General features: G+C 39.5%; 2 protein-coding genes across 3 annotated transcripts in view; one reads left to right on the top strand and one right to left on the bottom strand.

The window, feature by feature from the left end:
• Positions 1-1,035: 1,035 nt before the first annotated feature.
• Positions 1,036-8,153, top strand: DEFB119 (defensin beta 119). Of its 2 annotated transcripts, none has more exons than XM_007523052.3 (2): positions 1,036-1,173; positions 7,899-8,153. In XM_007523052.3, exons 1-2 carry the CDS (start codon positions 1,116-1,118, stop codon positions 8,090-8,092), a joined length of 252 nt encoding a protein of 83 aa, XP_007523114.1. In that variant the 5' UTR covers positions 1,036-1,115; the 3' UTR covers positions 8,093-8,153. The 2 variants fall into 2 exon arrangements, with proteins under 2 accessions (XP_007523114.1, XP_016043607.1); XM_016188121.2 differs by lacking the exon at positions 7,899-8,153 and adding an exon at positions 3,382-3,768.
• Positions 8,154-15,062: 6,909 nt separating this feature from the next.
• Positions 15,063-17,758, bottom strand: part of LOC103113540 (defensin beta 118) — a 51,252-nt gene continuing 48,556 nt past the window's right edge. Inside the window, exon 2 of the mRNA XM_016188113.1 lies at positions 15,063-15,385. Within this exon, the coding sequence (XP_016043599.1) occupies positions 15,063-15,385 (323 nt within the window). The remainder of the gene's footprint in view (positions 15,386-17,758) is intronic.

Below are 17,758 nucleotides of genomic sequence, written 5' to 3'. Positions count from 1 at the left end.
TTGAGTGGTGTTCTTAAGGGAAAGGGGTGCACTTTCTTTCTTTCTTTCCTTTCCCTAGTGGCTGTCATGTGGCTTAGCTGTGGGAACAGGAGCAGTTCTCTAGGACAGTCAAGTGAAGCTTCCTCTTGAAGACAGTGGAGCACCAAATGAGAAAGAATCTTATTTTCTGATGAATTCTGAAGCTGCCCAAATTTTTACATAAGAAAGAAATTGATTAAAGAAATGGATTGGTTATAATCTTGTAACAAGCTATTAATAACACATTAAAGCATTATTAAAAATAAAATAAAATCATAAAAAATGGAAACTGGTCTGTTTTTTAGAATTTTTTTTTTTTACTTGGGGGTGGAAGGGGTGAAATATCATTAAAATCACTAAGGTAATGTCCAATTAACATAGCAGGTGGTGAAGTCATAGATATTGAGTTTGCAAGATAAATTTCTGAAATTCTGATGGAAAAGATAAAGATTAAACATGCAAAATAAATGTAAGAAGTACAGAAAGATCTATGGAAATAATTACAAAATTAGCCATTATAATCAAGTGACTACAGATAGGAGTACTATCATCTAGAATGACCAGGAAAAGTTTTTTTCAAAGAGGTGACAAATGAAAAAAGCTTGAATGATAAACAGAAGACAGTAGTAGGAAGATAGATCTGAGAGAAGAACTTTGCAGAGAGGACAGAGACAAATGCTAAGGGGCTGAAGTAGGAACAGGAGAAACAAATTAAAGCCACAGGGAGATGTATGTGTGTATCCTTCTGTTAGAAAGCTGAGAATATATTTTTAATTTAAAATTTTCTTGATACTTTGCTGCATCAGTTAATTCTTTTGTGAGTCCCAACAGACCAGATGGTTTTAATCTGCCTGTCTCTTTACCAGAAAGGAAAACCAATTTTGGCACAGGTGCTGGCCACTTTCCCACACTCTAATCTTTTGCTTTGCTGCATCTGCAACATATTGTCCTTTGGCCTGGCTGATCCCATATAAATCTTCTATTAAAGTTCACTGCCCACGACTCTGCCAATAAAAGCAAAGCTCATTTCTGCCATAGAGAACTATATTTCTATCCCTTTCAGCACAGTCACTATCTTCTCCTGTGACCTGCCAGTCATGAAGTTTCTTATCCTGTTTCTTGCCATCTTTCTGATCAAAGAGCCAATGATACCAGGTAACTTGTTCTTTCTCAAATGCTTCGGATCCTAGTCATGACCTTTTCCCATTCCTCCTTCCTACATGGATGTCATCTGGAACTTTTCCTCATTTCATGTGGTTTGGGGGAGGGGTTCCCCAAGATAATGTATTATAACATCAAAATCACTTTTTCCCTAGGTGGTGGGAAGATAGATATTAGAAGCATCTGGCACTCAAAAACATCTGGGTATTCTGGTGGTATCTTCGGAGAGGGCTTAGAGTAGAAGGAGTTGATGCAAGTTGGGGAATTGCTGGTGACTTTATAGGATTAGATTCAGGAGTGGATCGGTGTTCTGATGGGGAGGAAGATCTTGGAGTTGGAGTGATAGAGGAAAGATAAGAATGAGTTGGAGATTAAGGGTTGGACTTTCCTGGTGTTTTGGGGTGGGTGGAGAGGAGATGGGGTTTTATGTTGAGTGGAGCTCATGTTGGGGATTAGACTGAAGTTAGAAATTGGTACTGGATAGAGGAGGTTATGTAAGGTATACATAACCTGATGAACTATTAGTGATGAACTATTGCTTGAACTTGAGGCTGGTGGCTTGACTAGATATGACTTCGGATTGGAGTTGGGGTTCAAGGGCCATTGAGTTGGGTAAGGTTCAGAATTCTAATTAAGAATGGAATGGGTTTAAAGTCTTAATTGTGTGACTATTGCATTAAAAAGGACTGGAAATTGGGTTGTGAATGAAGCTGGTGCTGAATGAGCTTAAGTTTGGTAAGACCAGGCTGCTGATAAGAAGTTGGTTTTGCAAGCACACATGGTACAAAGTGTAAGAACCCTGGTTTGAGCCTCTGGCTCCCCACCTGCAGGGGGGCTGCTTCACAAGTGGTGAAGCATGTCTGCAGGTGTTTATCTTTCTCTCTCCCTCTCTATCTTCCCCTCACTCCCAATTTCTCTGTCTTATCCCATAGAACAGGGTGGAGGGAAGCCACTAGCAGCAGTGGATTCATAGTGTAGCGACTGAATCACAGCAATAACCCTGGAGGCAAAAAAAAAAAGAAGTTGTGTTTGCTAAAATATGGGTGAATTCCTCCCCACTCCATAACATTGCAGTTAATATAGTTCAGTATCAATGCATTTAATTTTATTGTCCTTTCTCATTATGCCCTAGCTACACTAAGTGAAGCCTTCCATTTGCATCAGTTGGTCCCAAAGATAATAGTAGGAGGTTGATGGATAGCAATACAGAAGGGTAGAGTGTCTGAAAAAAGTTGTCCTAAAAATCTTGATGTTTTGGGAGTTGGGCAGTAGCACAGCGAGTTAAGCGCACGTGGCACAAAGCACAAGCACCTGCTTAAAGATCCTGGTTCGAGCACCTATAGGGGAGTTGCTTCACAAGTGGTGAAGCAGGTCTACAGGTGTCTATCTTTCTCTCCCCCTCTCTGTCTTCCCCTCCTCTCTCCATTTCTCTCTGTGCTATCTAACAATGACAACATCAATAATAACAACAAGGGCAACAAAAGGGAATAACTATTTTTAAAAATCTTGACTTTTTTTAGGTGGTGGTGCACCTGGTTGAGCACACATGTTATAAAGTGCAATGACCTGGGTTCAAGCCCTGGATCCCCACCTGCAAGGGGAAAGCTTTGCAAGTAGTGAAGCAGGGCTACAAGAGTCTCTCTGTCTCTCTATCGCCCCCTTTCCTCTTAATTTCCGGCTGTCTCATCCAATAAACAAATTTAAAGAGTTATTTAAAAAGAAATAATGAAACAATGTATATATATATGTATATATATACATATATATATATATATATATATATATATATATATAATCTTTTAAAAAAATCTTGATGTTTCAAGCTGAGTGGTGGTGCACATGGTTGAGCACACAAGTTACATTGCCTGAGGACCCAGGGTCAATCCCTCAGCCTCCCCCTGTGGGAGGAAGCTTTGTGAGTGGTGAAGCAGTGCTACAGGTGTCTCTCAATTTACGGCTGTCTCTATACAACAAATAAAGAAATATAAGAATATTTTTAAAAATCTTGATGTTTCCAATCTTGGAACAACTATCTCACTTCTTTTCTCTCTCATGACCTTTTCTCTCTTTTCCTGAGACTATGTCTAACATTCAAACTTCTCCTTCTCCATTTCCCTTCACCTCTGATTCCCCTTATTGCATCCTATTGCCTCTCCACTTTAGAAATGCTAATATTTGCTCAATGGTTACTCCTATGCCCAGAACCAACATGTTGGATGGATGGAAAATGCCGGTTGGTGTGCAAAAATGATGAAGACACTGTTGTACGCTGCCTAAACCGCAAACGTTGCTGTGTCCCCAGCCGTTATTTAACAATTCAACCAGTAACAATTGACAGTGAACCTCGCTGGACCCTCCCTTTGACATTCAGACCAGTGAGAAAGAAGAACAAGCCTGCCAAAAGAGAGAACAAGAATATAAATCACGGGTAGGATAGCATGGGAAGTGACTCAGTAGTAAAGCACATGCTTTACTATTGCCTGAGGCCCTGGGTTCATCCTTCAGTACTGCATTAAAAAAAATCATGGAGAGAAATAGCTTTGTTTCAGGTTCCTTTATTCTCACACTTCATTAAAATGCATAAATCTCTTTCTTGTGCCTGTCAGTCATGAGAAATAATACTACAGATGGATTAGATAGCAGGCTGGGGGTTAAGAATTAACAAAGATGACACTGGGGCTGGGTCAAAACATTAGGGATTGAAGTACTGAAAACAGGTTTTCACCTTCCAGCTATTGGGTCAGGTGTTGAGGGACTGAGGAGCACATGTGGGAAGATGGGAGATTAAAGGGCACAGAGTGTAGAATAATCATTGAGACAGGGGCCAGGCCGTGGCACAGCTGGTTAAGCATACACATTACAGTGCACAAGTATCCAGGTTCAAGCCCCTGATCCCCACCTGCAGGGGGAGAGCTTCACGAGTGGTGAAGTAGAGCTGTAGGTATCTTTCTGTCTCTTTTCCTCTCTATCTCCCTCTCGCCTCTCAATTTCTCTCAGTCTCTATCCAATAATAAATAAATAAAAATAAAATAAATAATTAAAAAAGAATAATCATTGGGTTGGGACTGCTGTATCAACTTGGGGAGGAATGCACAAAGGTGGACAGGAACAGAGTAGGGTCCAAATTCTTGGATTTTAGGGAAGCTGAGCTGTCTTTTCATGCTCTGGAACAGACGGCTGCAAGGATCAGAAGGTTTTCAAGTACTGACAAAAGATAAATCACATGAATTTACTCACTCATAAATGAAATTCCTATTAGTCACACTCTATTTTTTTCCTTAAAATTATTTTAATCTTTATTTATTTATTTTGAATAGAGACAGAGAGAAATTGTGAGGGGAGGGGGAAATAGTGCAGGAGAGAGACAGAGAGACACCTGCAGACCTGCTTCACCAATCATGAAGCTTTCCCCCTGCAGGGGTCACCAGGGGCTTGAACCCAAATCCTTGTGCATTATAATATGTGGGCTTAACCAGATGCATCGCCGCCTGGCCCCATTCTTTATATATTTTTTAATGGACTCATTTATTCATTTCTTCACTTCAGCTGTGACACTTGACACTGTTAAACTCTATGAATACACAGCAGGTTCTCAAGTGATGTTTTTTGTATATTTATTTTCCCTTTTTGTTGCCCTTGTTTTTTATTGTTGTTGTAGTTATTATTGTTGTTATTAATGTTGTTGTTGTTAGATAGGACAGAGAGAATTGGAGAGAAGAGGGGAAGACAGAAAGATAAAGAGAGAGAGAAAGATAGACACCTGCAGACCTGCTTCACCGCTGGTGAAACGACTCCCCTGCAGGTGGGGAGCCGGGGGCTCAAACCGGGATCCTTATGCTGGTCCTTGCACTTAGCACCACTTGTGCTTAACCCGTTGAGCTACTGCCCGACTCCCCAAGTGATGTTTTTTATTCAACGCTGTTTCATTATCATAAGAAAGAAATGATTATGGGCTAAGGTCACTGTATGCATAAAGTCTATACCTCCTCCCTGTGCCTCTGGGTTTTCATCCATGTCCTAAAGAAGCACATTTTCAGTTCATCAATGTGTGTGTAAATTATCTGAGTGAGTATAGATGTGAGGGTGTGCATTCTGGGATGGGAGGGAGGCCTGCCCAGAATTGGTTCCTTTCTTGTGCCCTAGGCTCTAGCCATTTCCCACCCTATCTTAACCTGGAGTAACTGGGCCAAAAAATGAATAACAATAATTATTTAATGTTAGAAGTTTAATGTTGTTTTGTGATAGGAAATATGCGGTCGGAACTGAGTCCTTACTCATATAAATTAGCTGGTTATAAATAGGTTTAGTTATTCATAGTTCCACTTAAAGTAAAAGTTTGAGATCCTATTCATAATATTAAGTAAGGACTTACTGTGTCCCCCTCCCCCCCCCACCCCCGTCTCCAGGGTTATTGCTGTGGTTTGGTGCTTGCACCATGAATTCACTGCTCCTGGCAGCCATCTTTTTTCCATTGTTGTTGCTGTTATTGTTCTTGCTGCTGCTGCTGTTGTTGGATAGAACAGACAGAAATTGAGAGAGAAGGGGAAGACAGAGAGAGAGGGAGAGAGAAAGATAGACACCTGCAGACCTACTTCACTACTTGTGAAGTGACCCCCCCCCCCACAGGTGGGGCATTGAGAGATTGAACCGGGATCCTTGCATGGGTCCTTACGTTTCACACCATGTGTGGTTAACCTAGTGGGCTACCATCTGGCCCCCTTGTATTTTATTTTTAACCAGAGTACTGCTCAATTCTGGCTTATGGTTGTGGGGGAGGGTTGTACCAGAGACCTCAGAGCTTCAAAAATACGTATGAGTGTATTTTTGCATAATTATTGTTATCTTCCCTACGCACTGTGTACCTCCCATAATTCCAGATCTCCCATATGTAAAATTGAGATTAATAGAATTTTTATAATCCCCAGGATTATAAGAACAAAATGAGGTAAGGAACCAAACACATCCATCCAAAAAGATTTGTGTATATTTATGTTCATAGCAGCACAATTGTAATAGTCAAAACCTGGAAGCAACCCAGGTGTCCAACAACAGATGAGTAGCTGAGCAAGTTGTGGTCTATATACACAGTGGGATACTACTCAGGTATTAAAAATGGTGATTTCACCATTTTCAGCCCATCATGGATGGAGCTTGAAGAAATTATGTTAAGTGAAATAAGTCAGAAACAGAAGGATGAATATGAATGATCTCATTTACAGGCAGAAGTTGTAAAACAAGATCAGAAGAGAAAACACTAAGCAGAACTTGGACTGGAGTTGGTGTATTGCACCAAAGTAAAAGACTCTGGGGTGGGTGGGGGGAGAGTACAGGTCCTGGAACATGATGGCAGAGGACCTAGTGGGGGTTGCATTGTTATGTGGAAAACTGAGAAATGTTATGCAAGTACAAACTATTGTATTTACTGTTGACTGTAAAACATTAATCTCCCAACAAAGAAAAAAAATAAAATGAGGTAATATAGAATACAGTATCCAGCACATAGTAAGCTGTCAATAAATGTTACTTGTTGCAATTGTTCATTGATCTATTCACACATTTAAGGAGTCTGTCTGGTATACTTAGCAACAGTTTTAGACTTTGAGGGGAAGAGTAGTCTGTATCATTTGAACTAAGGATATAGCTTGGAAACAGACTAACCCATGAAGAATGTTTAAGAATTCTGATTCTTTTAATAGTTAAGAAATCTAGAGGACCTCCAAGTCCTTCCAGACTTTGTAAATCTATTTTCTGGGTCTGATTTATGTAAGACACTTTTTCACCTCCCCCCCCCAAGTTGTGCTCTCTACAGTTGTAGAATATTTTTCAGTGCCCTATACTCACCCCCCCCCCAATAGTTCTCTGTTATCTGCCTATCACCTTTCTACTATCACAAAATAACCATGGATTTTTTTTATTGTCTTTATAGTTTTGACAATTCCAAAAATCATATAGTAAGAATAACACAGTAGGTAGACTTCTCATATTGACTTATTTTTTAAATTTGTTTTTTAAATATTTTATTTATTATTGGATAGAGACAGATATTGGGAGGAGAGGGGGAGATAGAGAGGGAGACACACAGAGATACCTGCAACCCTACTTTATTACTTGTGAAGCTTTCTCCCTGCAGGTGGGGACCAGGGACTTGAACCTGGGTCCTTGTTCACTCCAATGTGTGCACTTAACCAGGTGTGCCTGACCCCCTCATATTGACTTTTTTTACTCAGTAATAGGCATTTAAGTTCCCTTCATACAGGTGCATGGTTCAATAGCTCATTTCTTTTTAGTGTTGAGTTATATTTCATTGTCTGATGTACCACCTACCAAAGAACATTTTGGTTACTTCCAAATTTTAGTAATTTTGAATAAAACTGCTGTAAACATACTTATGCAGATTTTTTTGTGTAGACATAAATTTTCAACTTCTCTGGGTGGCCAACTTCTCTGGGTGGTTAGTATATATGGAAAGTATATTTAGTTGTATAAGAAACTGCCAAACTAATTTCCAGTGTGGCTGTACCACATTTCTATCAGCAATGTAAAAGACACTCTTTCCAGCTTTTGATATTTTCACCATTCCACATTTTGTTCACTCAAATAGGTGTACAGTGGTGTTTAAATATTTTTAGTCTTTTACTATGTTCTTTTATTCATCATATCTATGTTATTGCTAAATAAAAATTATTTGTATAATATATGTTGTTCTGCTTCTTTGCTAGGCAAATCTCACCCCCTTCGGTGCATGGGTAACAAAGGAACCTGTAGAAATTCTTGCAGAAAGAATGAACATCCCTACTTGTACTGCAGAAATTATCAATCCTGCTGCCTCCAGTCCTATATGAGGATAAATATTACTGGCATAGAAGCAAAAGATGACTGGACCCAAGATAACCGTTGGCCCAAACTTTCTTGAGTGTTATGATCCTCATCTTCAACCTATGTTCAGTTCACTTCATTAAAATTCATGCACTTGCCATACTGGTCTGTATTTTATCTATTGGAAATTATGGTGAACAACTGGATTTTTCGTGGTGCGCTATCTGTGCCACACTAGATTCAATCCAGTGAGACAGAATGTTAGAGAGTTGGAGTGAGAAGAAAGTAGGCAGAGACAAACCAATGATAATGTAGAAAGAATGCACTTTAGTTCATTGAAAGAAGATTTAAGGGTTTAGGCAGTGCCCTGACTTAATCTTAATCATTCTTAAATTTTTTTTTTTTAATTTATAAAAAGGAAACATTGACAAATGTTTCTTAACCATAGGATAAGAGAGGTACAACTCCACACAGTTCCCACCACCAGATCCCTGTATCCCATCCCCTCCCCTGATAGCTTTCCTATTCTTTAACCTTCTGGGAGCATGGACCCAAGGACATTGTGGGATGCAGAAGGTGGAAGATCTGGCTTCTGTAATTGCTTCCCCGCTGAACATGGGTGTTGACTGGTCGATCCATACTCCCAGCCTGTCTCTCTCTTTCCCTAGTGGGGTTGGGCTCTGGGGAAGTGGAGCTCCAGGACACATTGGTGAGGTTGTCTGTCCAGGGAAGTCTGGTCGGTATTATGCTAGCATCTGGAATCTAGTGGCTGAAAAGAGAGTTAACATACAAACCCAAACAAATTATTGAACAATCATGGCTGGAATAGCACAGATGAAGAGTTAACTATTCTATGTAAGGTTGCAGTAGGAGGTAGATGCACAGGAAGTGGATGGAAGTCTTGTTGAAAGCTATCTCTTGCCGGGGCCAGGTAGTGGCACACCTGGCTAAGCACTCATGTTACAGTGCACAAGGACGCAGGTTCAAGCCCCTGGTCCCTGTCTGGAGGGGGAAAGCTTCACGAGTGGTGAAGCAATGCTGCTGGTGTTTCTCTGTTTCTCTCTCTTTTTCTTCCCCCTCCTCTCTCAATTTCTCTCTGTCTCTAGGTAGTAAATAAATAAATAATAAATAACTTATATCATATCTTGCCTGTGCAAGAGCTTCCTGGTCAGTCATTGTAATATGTAAGTTGTGTGCCCACTTGGTGAGCTATCAAACTCACCAACCACCCCCCATATCTGTAAACAACACCACTTCCTTCAAACGCCTCCCTCAAATGCTATATAAAATTGAGCCCTTTGCTCTATATAATGAATCTAAGTTAAATCAACATGTCTCTCTTACTGATGAAAGTGGTCATTCTAATATTTTGATTTCTTACATCTAGTGATGGCTTCATTCTTTGACAATTATCTTTTCACCTGTGCTATCACCCAGACCTTCACGGAAACAGAGTTTGTAATCCAGGGAAAAGTATTGGTTCTGAATCTCTCTTTCTGTCTTGGAGCTCCAATTCCTAGATCCCCACCCCACTAGGGAAAGAGAGAGGCAGACTGGGAGTATGGATCAACTTGTCAACGCCCATGTTCAGCGGAGAAGCAATTACAGAAGCCAGACCTTCCACCTTCTGCATCCCACAATGACCTTGGGTCCATAATCCCAGAGGGTTAAAGAATAGGAAAGCTATCAAGGGAGGGGATGGAATAAGGAGTTCTGGTGGTGGGAATTGTGTAGAGTTGTACCCCTCTTATCCTATGGTTTTGTCAATGTTTCCTTTTTATATAAAAAAATTGGATTAAACTTTCCATTGAAAATCCCTAAAATAGTTAACTTCATGTGCAGTATGATGGTTATCATTAGGGGTGGCAGTGAACTTTGGTGGTGGGTGCAGTGTGGAACTATACCCCTATAATCTTATAATCTAATAAATCATTATTAAATAACTAATAAAGAAATTAAATAACTGGAGAAAGATTAAAAAAAATTAAATAAAGTATACAAGAAGTTTTAAAGGCCAAGAGATAGCTCACTGGATAGGATGTGTGCCTTGTCAATCATGCAACCCAGATTCAAAGCCCATCACCACATGGGAAGAACTATGGGAGCAGAGAAAACTCTGTGGCAGTGGTGTCTCTCCTTTTCTCTGTCTCTTTATCTGAACAAAAACATCATCCTGACAATGGTGAAACCATGCAAGCACAGAGATCTGGTACTGCAAAAATTAAAAACAAAAGTCCTGAACATCTTTAAGCTTTCAAAAAGGTAAAGAATACGCAGGTTAAGTGAAACCAGGTGCTCTTCTCAAGACAGTAACTGAAAGCTTTGGGTGGTATTTGTCTTGAAAGCATTTGCTCAAACAGGTGAACTCAAGCTTTGGTTTCTATGTCTTTGACAAGGGTGGGTGTAGGCAGAGCCTGTGCCTAGGGCATGAAAATAATGTGAGTTTCATAGGATACTCATATAAAATCATAGTACTAAAAATATTGCTTGTTTAGGTTATGTAAAGATAAAGCAGATACATAATTTCTTCTTCACCAGATATTTTCAAGGTAGTTGATTTTGAACCTTGGTAGTCTATATGCGGGAAAATATCTCCTCTGAGAATAGACAACCTTGAGCAGACACTCACATAGTTTGTTATTCTGAATTCATAGTCTATGATGGTCTGAAAAAAAATCAAGCTTTTGACTTACCTTAAAGTTATCCCAAGCTTGCAGTGCCAGTGTAACAGAAGCAAATGAAAGAACAGATTTTAAAAAGTCTTGTATTTCTTTCTCTATTTCTTCCTTTCTTTCAACATTTTATTAGCGGCTTAATGGTTTACAATATAGTTTTTGACACATGGGTATAAATCCTTATCTCCCAATGATAAGTATTTGTAAAGCATTCTCATTCTTACCCTCAACTTGGGTCCTTTTCCACCATCATGCATAGAACCCTAAAGCCTTTTCCTCTTGCCTCCCAGCCCCCAAAGCCCATTCCTTTCCTTCCCTCCCCAGAGTCCTTTACTTTCATGCAATATACCTAACCCAGTTCCAAATTTTATTTTGTGTTTTCCCTTTATGTTCTTGTTTCTTAAGTTCTGCTTATGAGTTAGATAATCTGACATTCAACTTTCTGAAAGACTAGATTTTTAAGCCAGATAAAGCTACCAAATTAATGCAGAGATCATAATTCCAAATCAAAAAACATATAAGAAAATCAGATATGATTCCAGCCATGACATAATCTCTCCAGACAATAACTTGTGTCCATCTGTATTTCAGATGTCAGGCTCAGGCAAAAACTAGCAAAGTCATGGGCCCCTTGGAATATACCTAAAATAGACCTACTAGCTTTTTTCCAAAATGTAGACCCCAAATCATCATCTGCAATATTCCATTCTTTTTTTAAAAGTTTTTTCTTTTTCTTTCTTTCTTTATTTCCTTTTGTTGCCCTTATTGTTTTATTGTTGTAGTTAGTATTGATGTTGTTGTTGTTGGATAGGGCAGAGAGAAATGGAGAGAGGAAGGGAAGACAGAGAGGGGAAGAGAAAGACAGACACCTGCAGACCTGCTTCACTGCTTGTGAAGCGACTTCCCTGCAGGTGGGGAGCCGGGGGCTTAAACTGGGATCCTTATGCCAGTCCTTGCACTTAGCACCACCTGCGCTTAACTCACTGCGCTAACACCAGACTCCTACAATACTCCATTCTTTAGGTTCATGATTAGTCAACAATTTGATCTGCTTTATATCTTAAGTCCTTTTCAGCCACCAGGTTCCAGATGCTACCATGATGCTAGCCTGACTTCCCTGGGCAGACAACCCCACCAATGTGTCCTGGAGCCCCACTTCCCCAGAACTCCACCCCACTAGGGAAAAAGAGAGACAGGGTGGGAGTATGGATCAACCTGTCAATGCCCATATTCAGTGGGGAAGCAATTACTGAAGCCAGACCTTCCACCTTCTGCACCCCATAATAATCCTGGGTCTATAATCCCAGAGGCTTAAAGAATAGGAAAGCTATCAGGGAAGGGGATGATATATGGAGTTCTGGTGGTGGAATTGTACCCCTCTTACCCTATGGCCTTGTCAGTGTTTCTATTTTATAAATAAAAATTATTAAAAAAGAAAAAAAAAAAAGAAAATCAGGCATGAATGAAGGCCCATATAACTCATGGGCCAGTGATTCACACTTCACAATTTTAAATCAGTAGTACTAATTTTTAATAACATTGTGAGTTCTGTGGCGTATTGCACCAAAGTAAAAGACTCTGGGGTGGGTGGGGAGAGAATACAGGTCCAAAATGATGACAGAGGACCTAGTGGGGGTTGTATTGTTATATGGAAAACTGGGAGATGTTATGCATGTACAAACTATTATGTTTACTGTAGAATGTAAAACATTAATTCCCCAAGAAAGAAATTGAAAAATATGAGTTCTGAATTTCTCACTATCAATTGGGTATTATTTGACCCCCATGAAGTCCCATCCCAATATTAGGTAGATATGGTATGCTCAAAATGAGACTCAGTAATTTGGGAAAGATAGCTAAATGATAGGAGCAAGTAGTTTAGATGCTTAAGGTACCTACTTCATTGACTCTCTATAATATACTGAATGGCTCATGAGGAATTCCTGTGCTTAGATAGTAGAGGGGTCATATGACTTAACACCAGCCAGAAGTGCTGCATTAAAGCCTGCTGTAGAGGTGACTCAGAAACTAGATAGCATAGGAAATCCTTTCAGCAGAAGAATGACCTAAGATATGAATTTAAAATAATTCATGGCCATGATTATGCTTTGACTGGTGGATTAGTCAGGTAAGACCAAGGAAAGAAGATTTGTAATAATGAAGTATATGGCAGATTTATATTTTTTAAATACACGTAAAGTTTTTTTTTCTTATTAGTGATTTAATACTGACTTACAAAATTATGAGATAACAGGGATACAGTTCTCACCACCAGAGTTCTGTGTCCTCATTCTCTCCATTGGAAACTGTGTAGTTCTCCCAAGGTAACAGATATGGGTTGACTATTATTTCTGTAACTATCTATATTTATATATATTTGCCCATTTTTTTCTCTGGTCCTGTCTTACCTTCCTTTTTTTTTTTTTTTTTTGCCTTCAGGGTTATTGCTGGGGCTGGGTGCCTGCACTAAAAATCCACTGCTCCCTCCATTTTGTTGCTTGTTGTTATTGTTGGGTAGGACAGAGAGAACTTGAGAGAGGAGGGGAAGACTGAGACAGGGAGAGAAAGATAAGACACCTGCAGACATGCTTCACCGCTTGCAAAGTGACTTCCCTGCAAGTGAGGATTAAGGGATCCAACTGGAATTCTTAATGCTTATCCTTGTGTGGGTCCTTGCGCTTCCCACCATGTATGCGTAACCCGGTACGCTACCACCTAGCCCCCTATGTCACACCTACACCTATTGCTACTTCCGAATGTCCTTCCATTTTGCTTCTTCTCTCTGGGTTTTGATGGGATTGAAGTTTGGAGCCCTCTGGTTACTCCCCCTAACATTTCTTTTCCTTTGGTGTTATGGACCATACATAATTCTTTTGGGAGTGTAGATGGTGGGAGTTCTGGCTTCTTTAATTGATTCTCCACTGGACAAGGATGTTGGCAGGTTAATCCATAACCCCAATGGCAGATTTATGTTAGTAGATCTCTTTTACAGTATGATTGCTGACCCAGCTTTCTAGTCCTATTTCCAACTCTGACATCATCTTCCCAGACAATACTTTTAGCTCACTTGCATGTTAGCTGTTAGGCACAGGCAAAAATTAGTAAAGTCATGGGCTCCTTAGACCTAAAATAGACTTCCTAGCTTCTCCCAACATTTTCTCTTCTCACCATAACAGGTGTTTGCAAAACACACTCATCATCAACTTAATTCCTTTTCCACCATCATGTACCAGAACACCCCAACCCCACTCCACCTGCCCCTTACCTGCCTTCCTCCCACAGAATTCTTTGCTTTGATGCAAAATACATCAAGTCCAGTTTTTTTTATTTTGTTTCCCATTTCTGTTCATGTAATCCCCCAATGAAATGATAAATAATTAGAAAGGAGCTGTCATGTGAATATGTTTTGATGTCATCAGAGGTTGACAAAATTTTCAGTCACCAGTGTAGACAAAATGACCCATCTTCTTATTCCAAAGTAAAGGACCATCCAAATCTTTGATTGTCTCTGTGTGCTCAATGGTTGGTAAAGAAAAAATTGTGACTACTGGGATAGAAAGATATCTTATTGGGTAGGGTATGTGCATGGCTCAGATTTGAACTCTAGTACCAGTTGGAAGGTGCTATGCCACCAGAGGAAGCTCAGCTGCTATAGTCTCTCTCTCTCTGAATAAAAAAGAGACTCAGGGCTTTGTAACTGCACATGTGCAAGATCCCAGCTCCAAAATAGAGGGAGAGGAGAGGAGAGGAGAGGAGAGGAGAGAGAGAGAGAGAGAGAGAGAGAGAGAGAGAGAGAGAGAAGTAAGACTATGAAGTCAGTTTTTCAAACAGCTTCTATTCAAGGAATCCTCACAACTTACACTTGTTGATTAGCTTCCTACAGTGAGTCATAATCTAGAGCTTTAGGGTCAAACTGAATTAGTAGATGTTTCTACTTGGTTTTTCTGTTGTTCTGTAAAGGAAGCATTTAATGTAGTACTCTCACAAGTGAGTGTTAAAAGTTTTAATTGTAACCACTTATGCTAACCTAGAGTAGAGGCAAGGCTAGCCTAAGTGGTGCTCCTGGTATCCCAAAATACATAAGACAGACAGACAAATAGATAAATTAGTGTTGGAATAACTAAGTGATTGGGCTATGCATAGGTCACCAGGAAAGGACACTAAAGATGGATTAATACTTAACTTGGAAACCAGTGGACTCTATAAAAACAACACTGAGGAGTTCATCGTAGGATGTATTGGAACTTTGAGGACTTCCTTACATAGAAGTCTTTATTTAGAATTACACATTGATGGAAAGCGGGAGTGGGCCACTGTGGTATATTGAGTGTTTTATGTACCTGACTTTGTCTATCATTCTGAGATCAGAGGTGAGTGGCAGCTGAGAGAAAATCATGAATATTGGAAAAATTCTGGAGGGGATGTCTGAGTTTCTGTTTCAAATATGTCGTCATATTTAATTGTGATGTCTGTTTCAGAAACTGCTTTTTGGCCTATTGTTAATGGTTCATCATATTGACGAGTTTGTGTTTTATAAAGGGTTGTGGGGGTAGCCATGGAAAATTTCTTCTTCAAGATTATTTTCCCGTATTTTCTTATTCTTGGGACACAGCAGATTCGATGGTTTTTGCAAGTTGTTTTTATCTCTTCATCTGCTTTGCAGCTTTTTCTGCAGCTTCCTGAGTTGTGTGCACATTTTGTTTCACCATGGTAGCCTGAATAACAAAAGGAAAGGCCACTGACTTCAGGCTACTGATGCTTTTGATTTTACATGCATGACTATATATTCTGTATCCTATAGCAATGTCATGTACTATAATTAGACTGTGACTGTCAAGACTCCTATCTCATGTTGTTTAGAATTATTACATTTTTTTTGGTGTGCTTTATCTTATTTTTCTTATATTTGATGGGACAGAGAGAAATTGAAAGGGCAGGGAGAGGTAGAGAATGAGAAAGAAATAAGATACCTGTAGCACTGTTTCACTGCTTGTGAAACTTTGCTCTGCAGGTGGGGATGGGGGCTTGGACCCTGGTCCTTGCACATGATAGCATCTGTGCTCAACCAACTGCACCACTGCCTGGCCCCACAGAAATATGTTTCTAAAACTAGCTTTCCCCAATCTCTGATCTGTCCATTTAAAAACTTTTCTGAAAGTGTGATGAATCATACCCTCAGTGAAACAAAGAACTTGTTAGTTACAAGGAAATGGAGCTAGCTATAAGGAAGCTACCAGAATTTATGTGAAGAAATCTACACAAGTGGCTATATTTCTTTGAATACATTTTACTACAAAGTATATATGCATGACTATTAAAATGCATCTGTGTCACTTAAAAATTATAATAAAAAGAAGACCCATGAACCCACATGCTGATTAAGAAACATGCTTATTATTAGAAACTGAATAATATTCCTATGTGAAATGTTTTGGTTGTTCAGGTTTTAGGTAAATGTGTTATTTAGTTATTTTTATTTTTAAATTTTTGATGACTTTTTCATGTAGAAACACAGAGTCAGAGTGAGAGAGGGAAACATGCCAAAGCATTAAAGTTTCCTCCAGTGCAGCGGGGCCTGGTTTCAAATCTGGGTTGCATTGATATACATGTTATCAAGGTGAGCTATCTTTTAGCTACCCCCCCAAATTTTAATTTGCATAATTTATTAATTAAAAAATTCTATGGACTTATTCTTGGTTTAAAATACTACAAAATTTGGTGAACCAAAGCTTCATATCTATAAGCTAAGGTAGCTTATAGGCTTAGCATAAGCCTCACCATATCAGTTGCCAAATTTCTTGGGCTAACCACTACTAAAATGACCCTCTCCCAATCCTTCTTTCCCTTTCCTCTGATAACCAATTTTATTTTTTTCATACAGTTGTACTGAACAGTATTAATTTTATGTCATATGCAGATGAAATATTTTTACATTTCAATAAATAATGCATTCTTAAGACTTTGTAATGTGAACATTAACATTCAGAGCTCTATTGACATGATGCTACAAAAAGGGCTTAATCCTGGGTAAATCAGCAAGCTACAGGATCCAGCATATTTTATACCTTCCACAAGAAATGACATTTCTTCCCTCTCCAAAAAAACTGAGAGGGAAGTTATCTATAGAATCATAGGAAGCTAATTATATTTGGATTCAGGAAGCGCACATGGACAAACTACAAAGGTACTCTTCAATCTGGCCTCTTTTCTGTTGTTTTGAATAAACCTTGTTTGTTGCTATAATAACTTTTTCTTTTTGAGGTAAACGAGACCCACAAATGGATTCTGAGGTTAATTCCAAGTAACTCTGAGACTGGTAGAAGACAGGTGCTAGGCACCACATGGGCCTGAATTATGGTCACTACCTTTTTCTTTTTTTTTTTTTTAATTATTTTTATTTATTTGCTAGAGATAGGCCAGAAATCAAGAGGGAAGGGGGTGATAGAGAGGGAGAGAGACAGAAAGACACTTGCACTCTTGCTTCACCACTTGCAAAGCTTCTCCCTGCACGTGGGGACTGGGGGCTCAAACCTGGGTCCTTGCTCACTGTGAAATGTGCCTCAACCCAGTCCGCTACCACCTGGCCCCATACCTTTTTTTTTTTAAACCCACATTGGACCTTTCTTTTCTTTTTTAATGTGATAGGACAAAGAGAAATTGTGAGGGAGAGAGGGATATAAAGAGGCAGAAATAAAGAGAGACACCTGCAGCACTATTTAACTACTTGTGAAACTATCCTCCTTCAGGTGGGGAGTGGGGACTTGAACCTGGGTCTTGTGTCTGGTAACATGTGCACTCAAATGGGTGCACCACTGCTATTCTCTCTCTCTCTTTAATCCTGGAATTTTAAGATAAGTTTCCCCCCCCCCATCTGCTTATTAAGAAATTACTGTAGGTAATTTAAGGTCTTGTTTATCTGGGGGTATCTACCGTGTACATAATTATCCCCTCCCTCTTTATCCCACAGGGTTATCTCTGTGGATCTTTGTCAACCTGGGGCAGATTCCAGAGGTAAAGTGACTCTTAATGGAGTTGTGCTGGCTATCAATCTGCTCCACCAGCAAGAGATTTTCCAACAAGGGATTGTG

The sequence above is a fragment of the Erinaceus europaeus genome, chromosome 1, assembly GCF_950295315.1.
Source record: "Erinaceus europaeus chromosome 1, mEriEur2.1, whole genome shotgun sequence".
Taxonomy (NCBI): Eukaryota; Metazoa; Chordata; class Mammalia; order Eulipotyphla; family Erinaceidae; genus Erinaceus; species Erinaceus europaeus.
The sequence above is the reverse complement of the archived record's forward strand: the minus strand, read 5'-3'. Positions and strand labels throughout refer to the sequence as shown.

Excerpts from the sequence above, each read along its gene's own strand:
- DEFB119 (XM_016188121.2), top strand. The coding sequence starts at position 1,116 with ATGAAGTTTCTTATCCTGTTTCTTGCCATCTTTCTGATCAAAGAGCCA. Across the intron at positions 1,174-3,381 it reads CAAAGAGCCAATGATACCAG|AACCAACATGTTGGATGGAT; the intron begins GTAACTTGTTCT and ends TCCTATGCCCAG.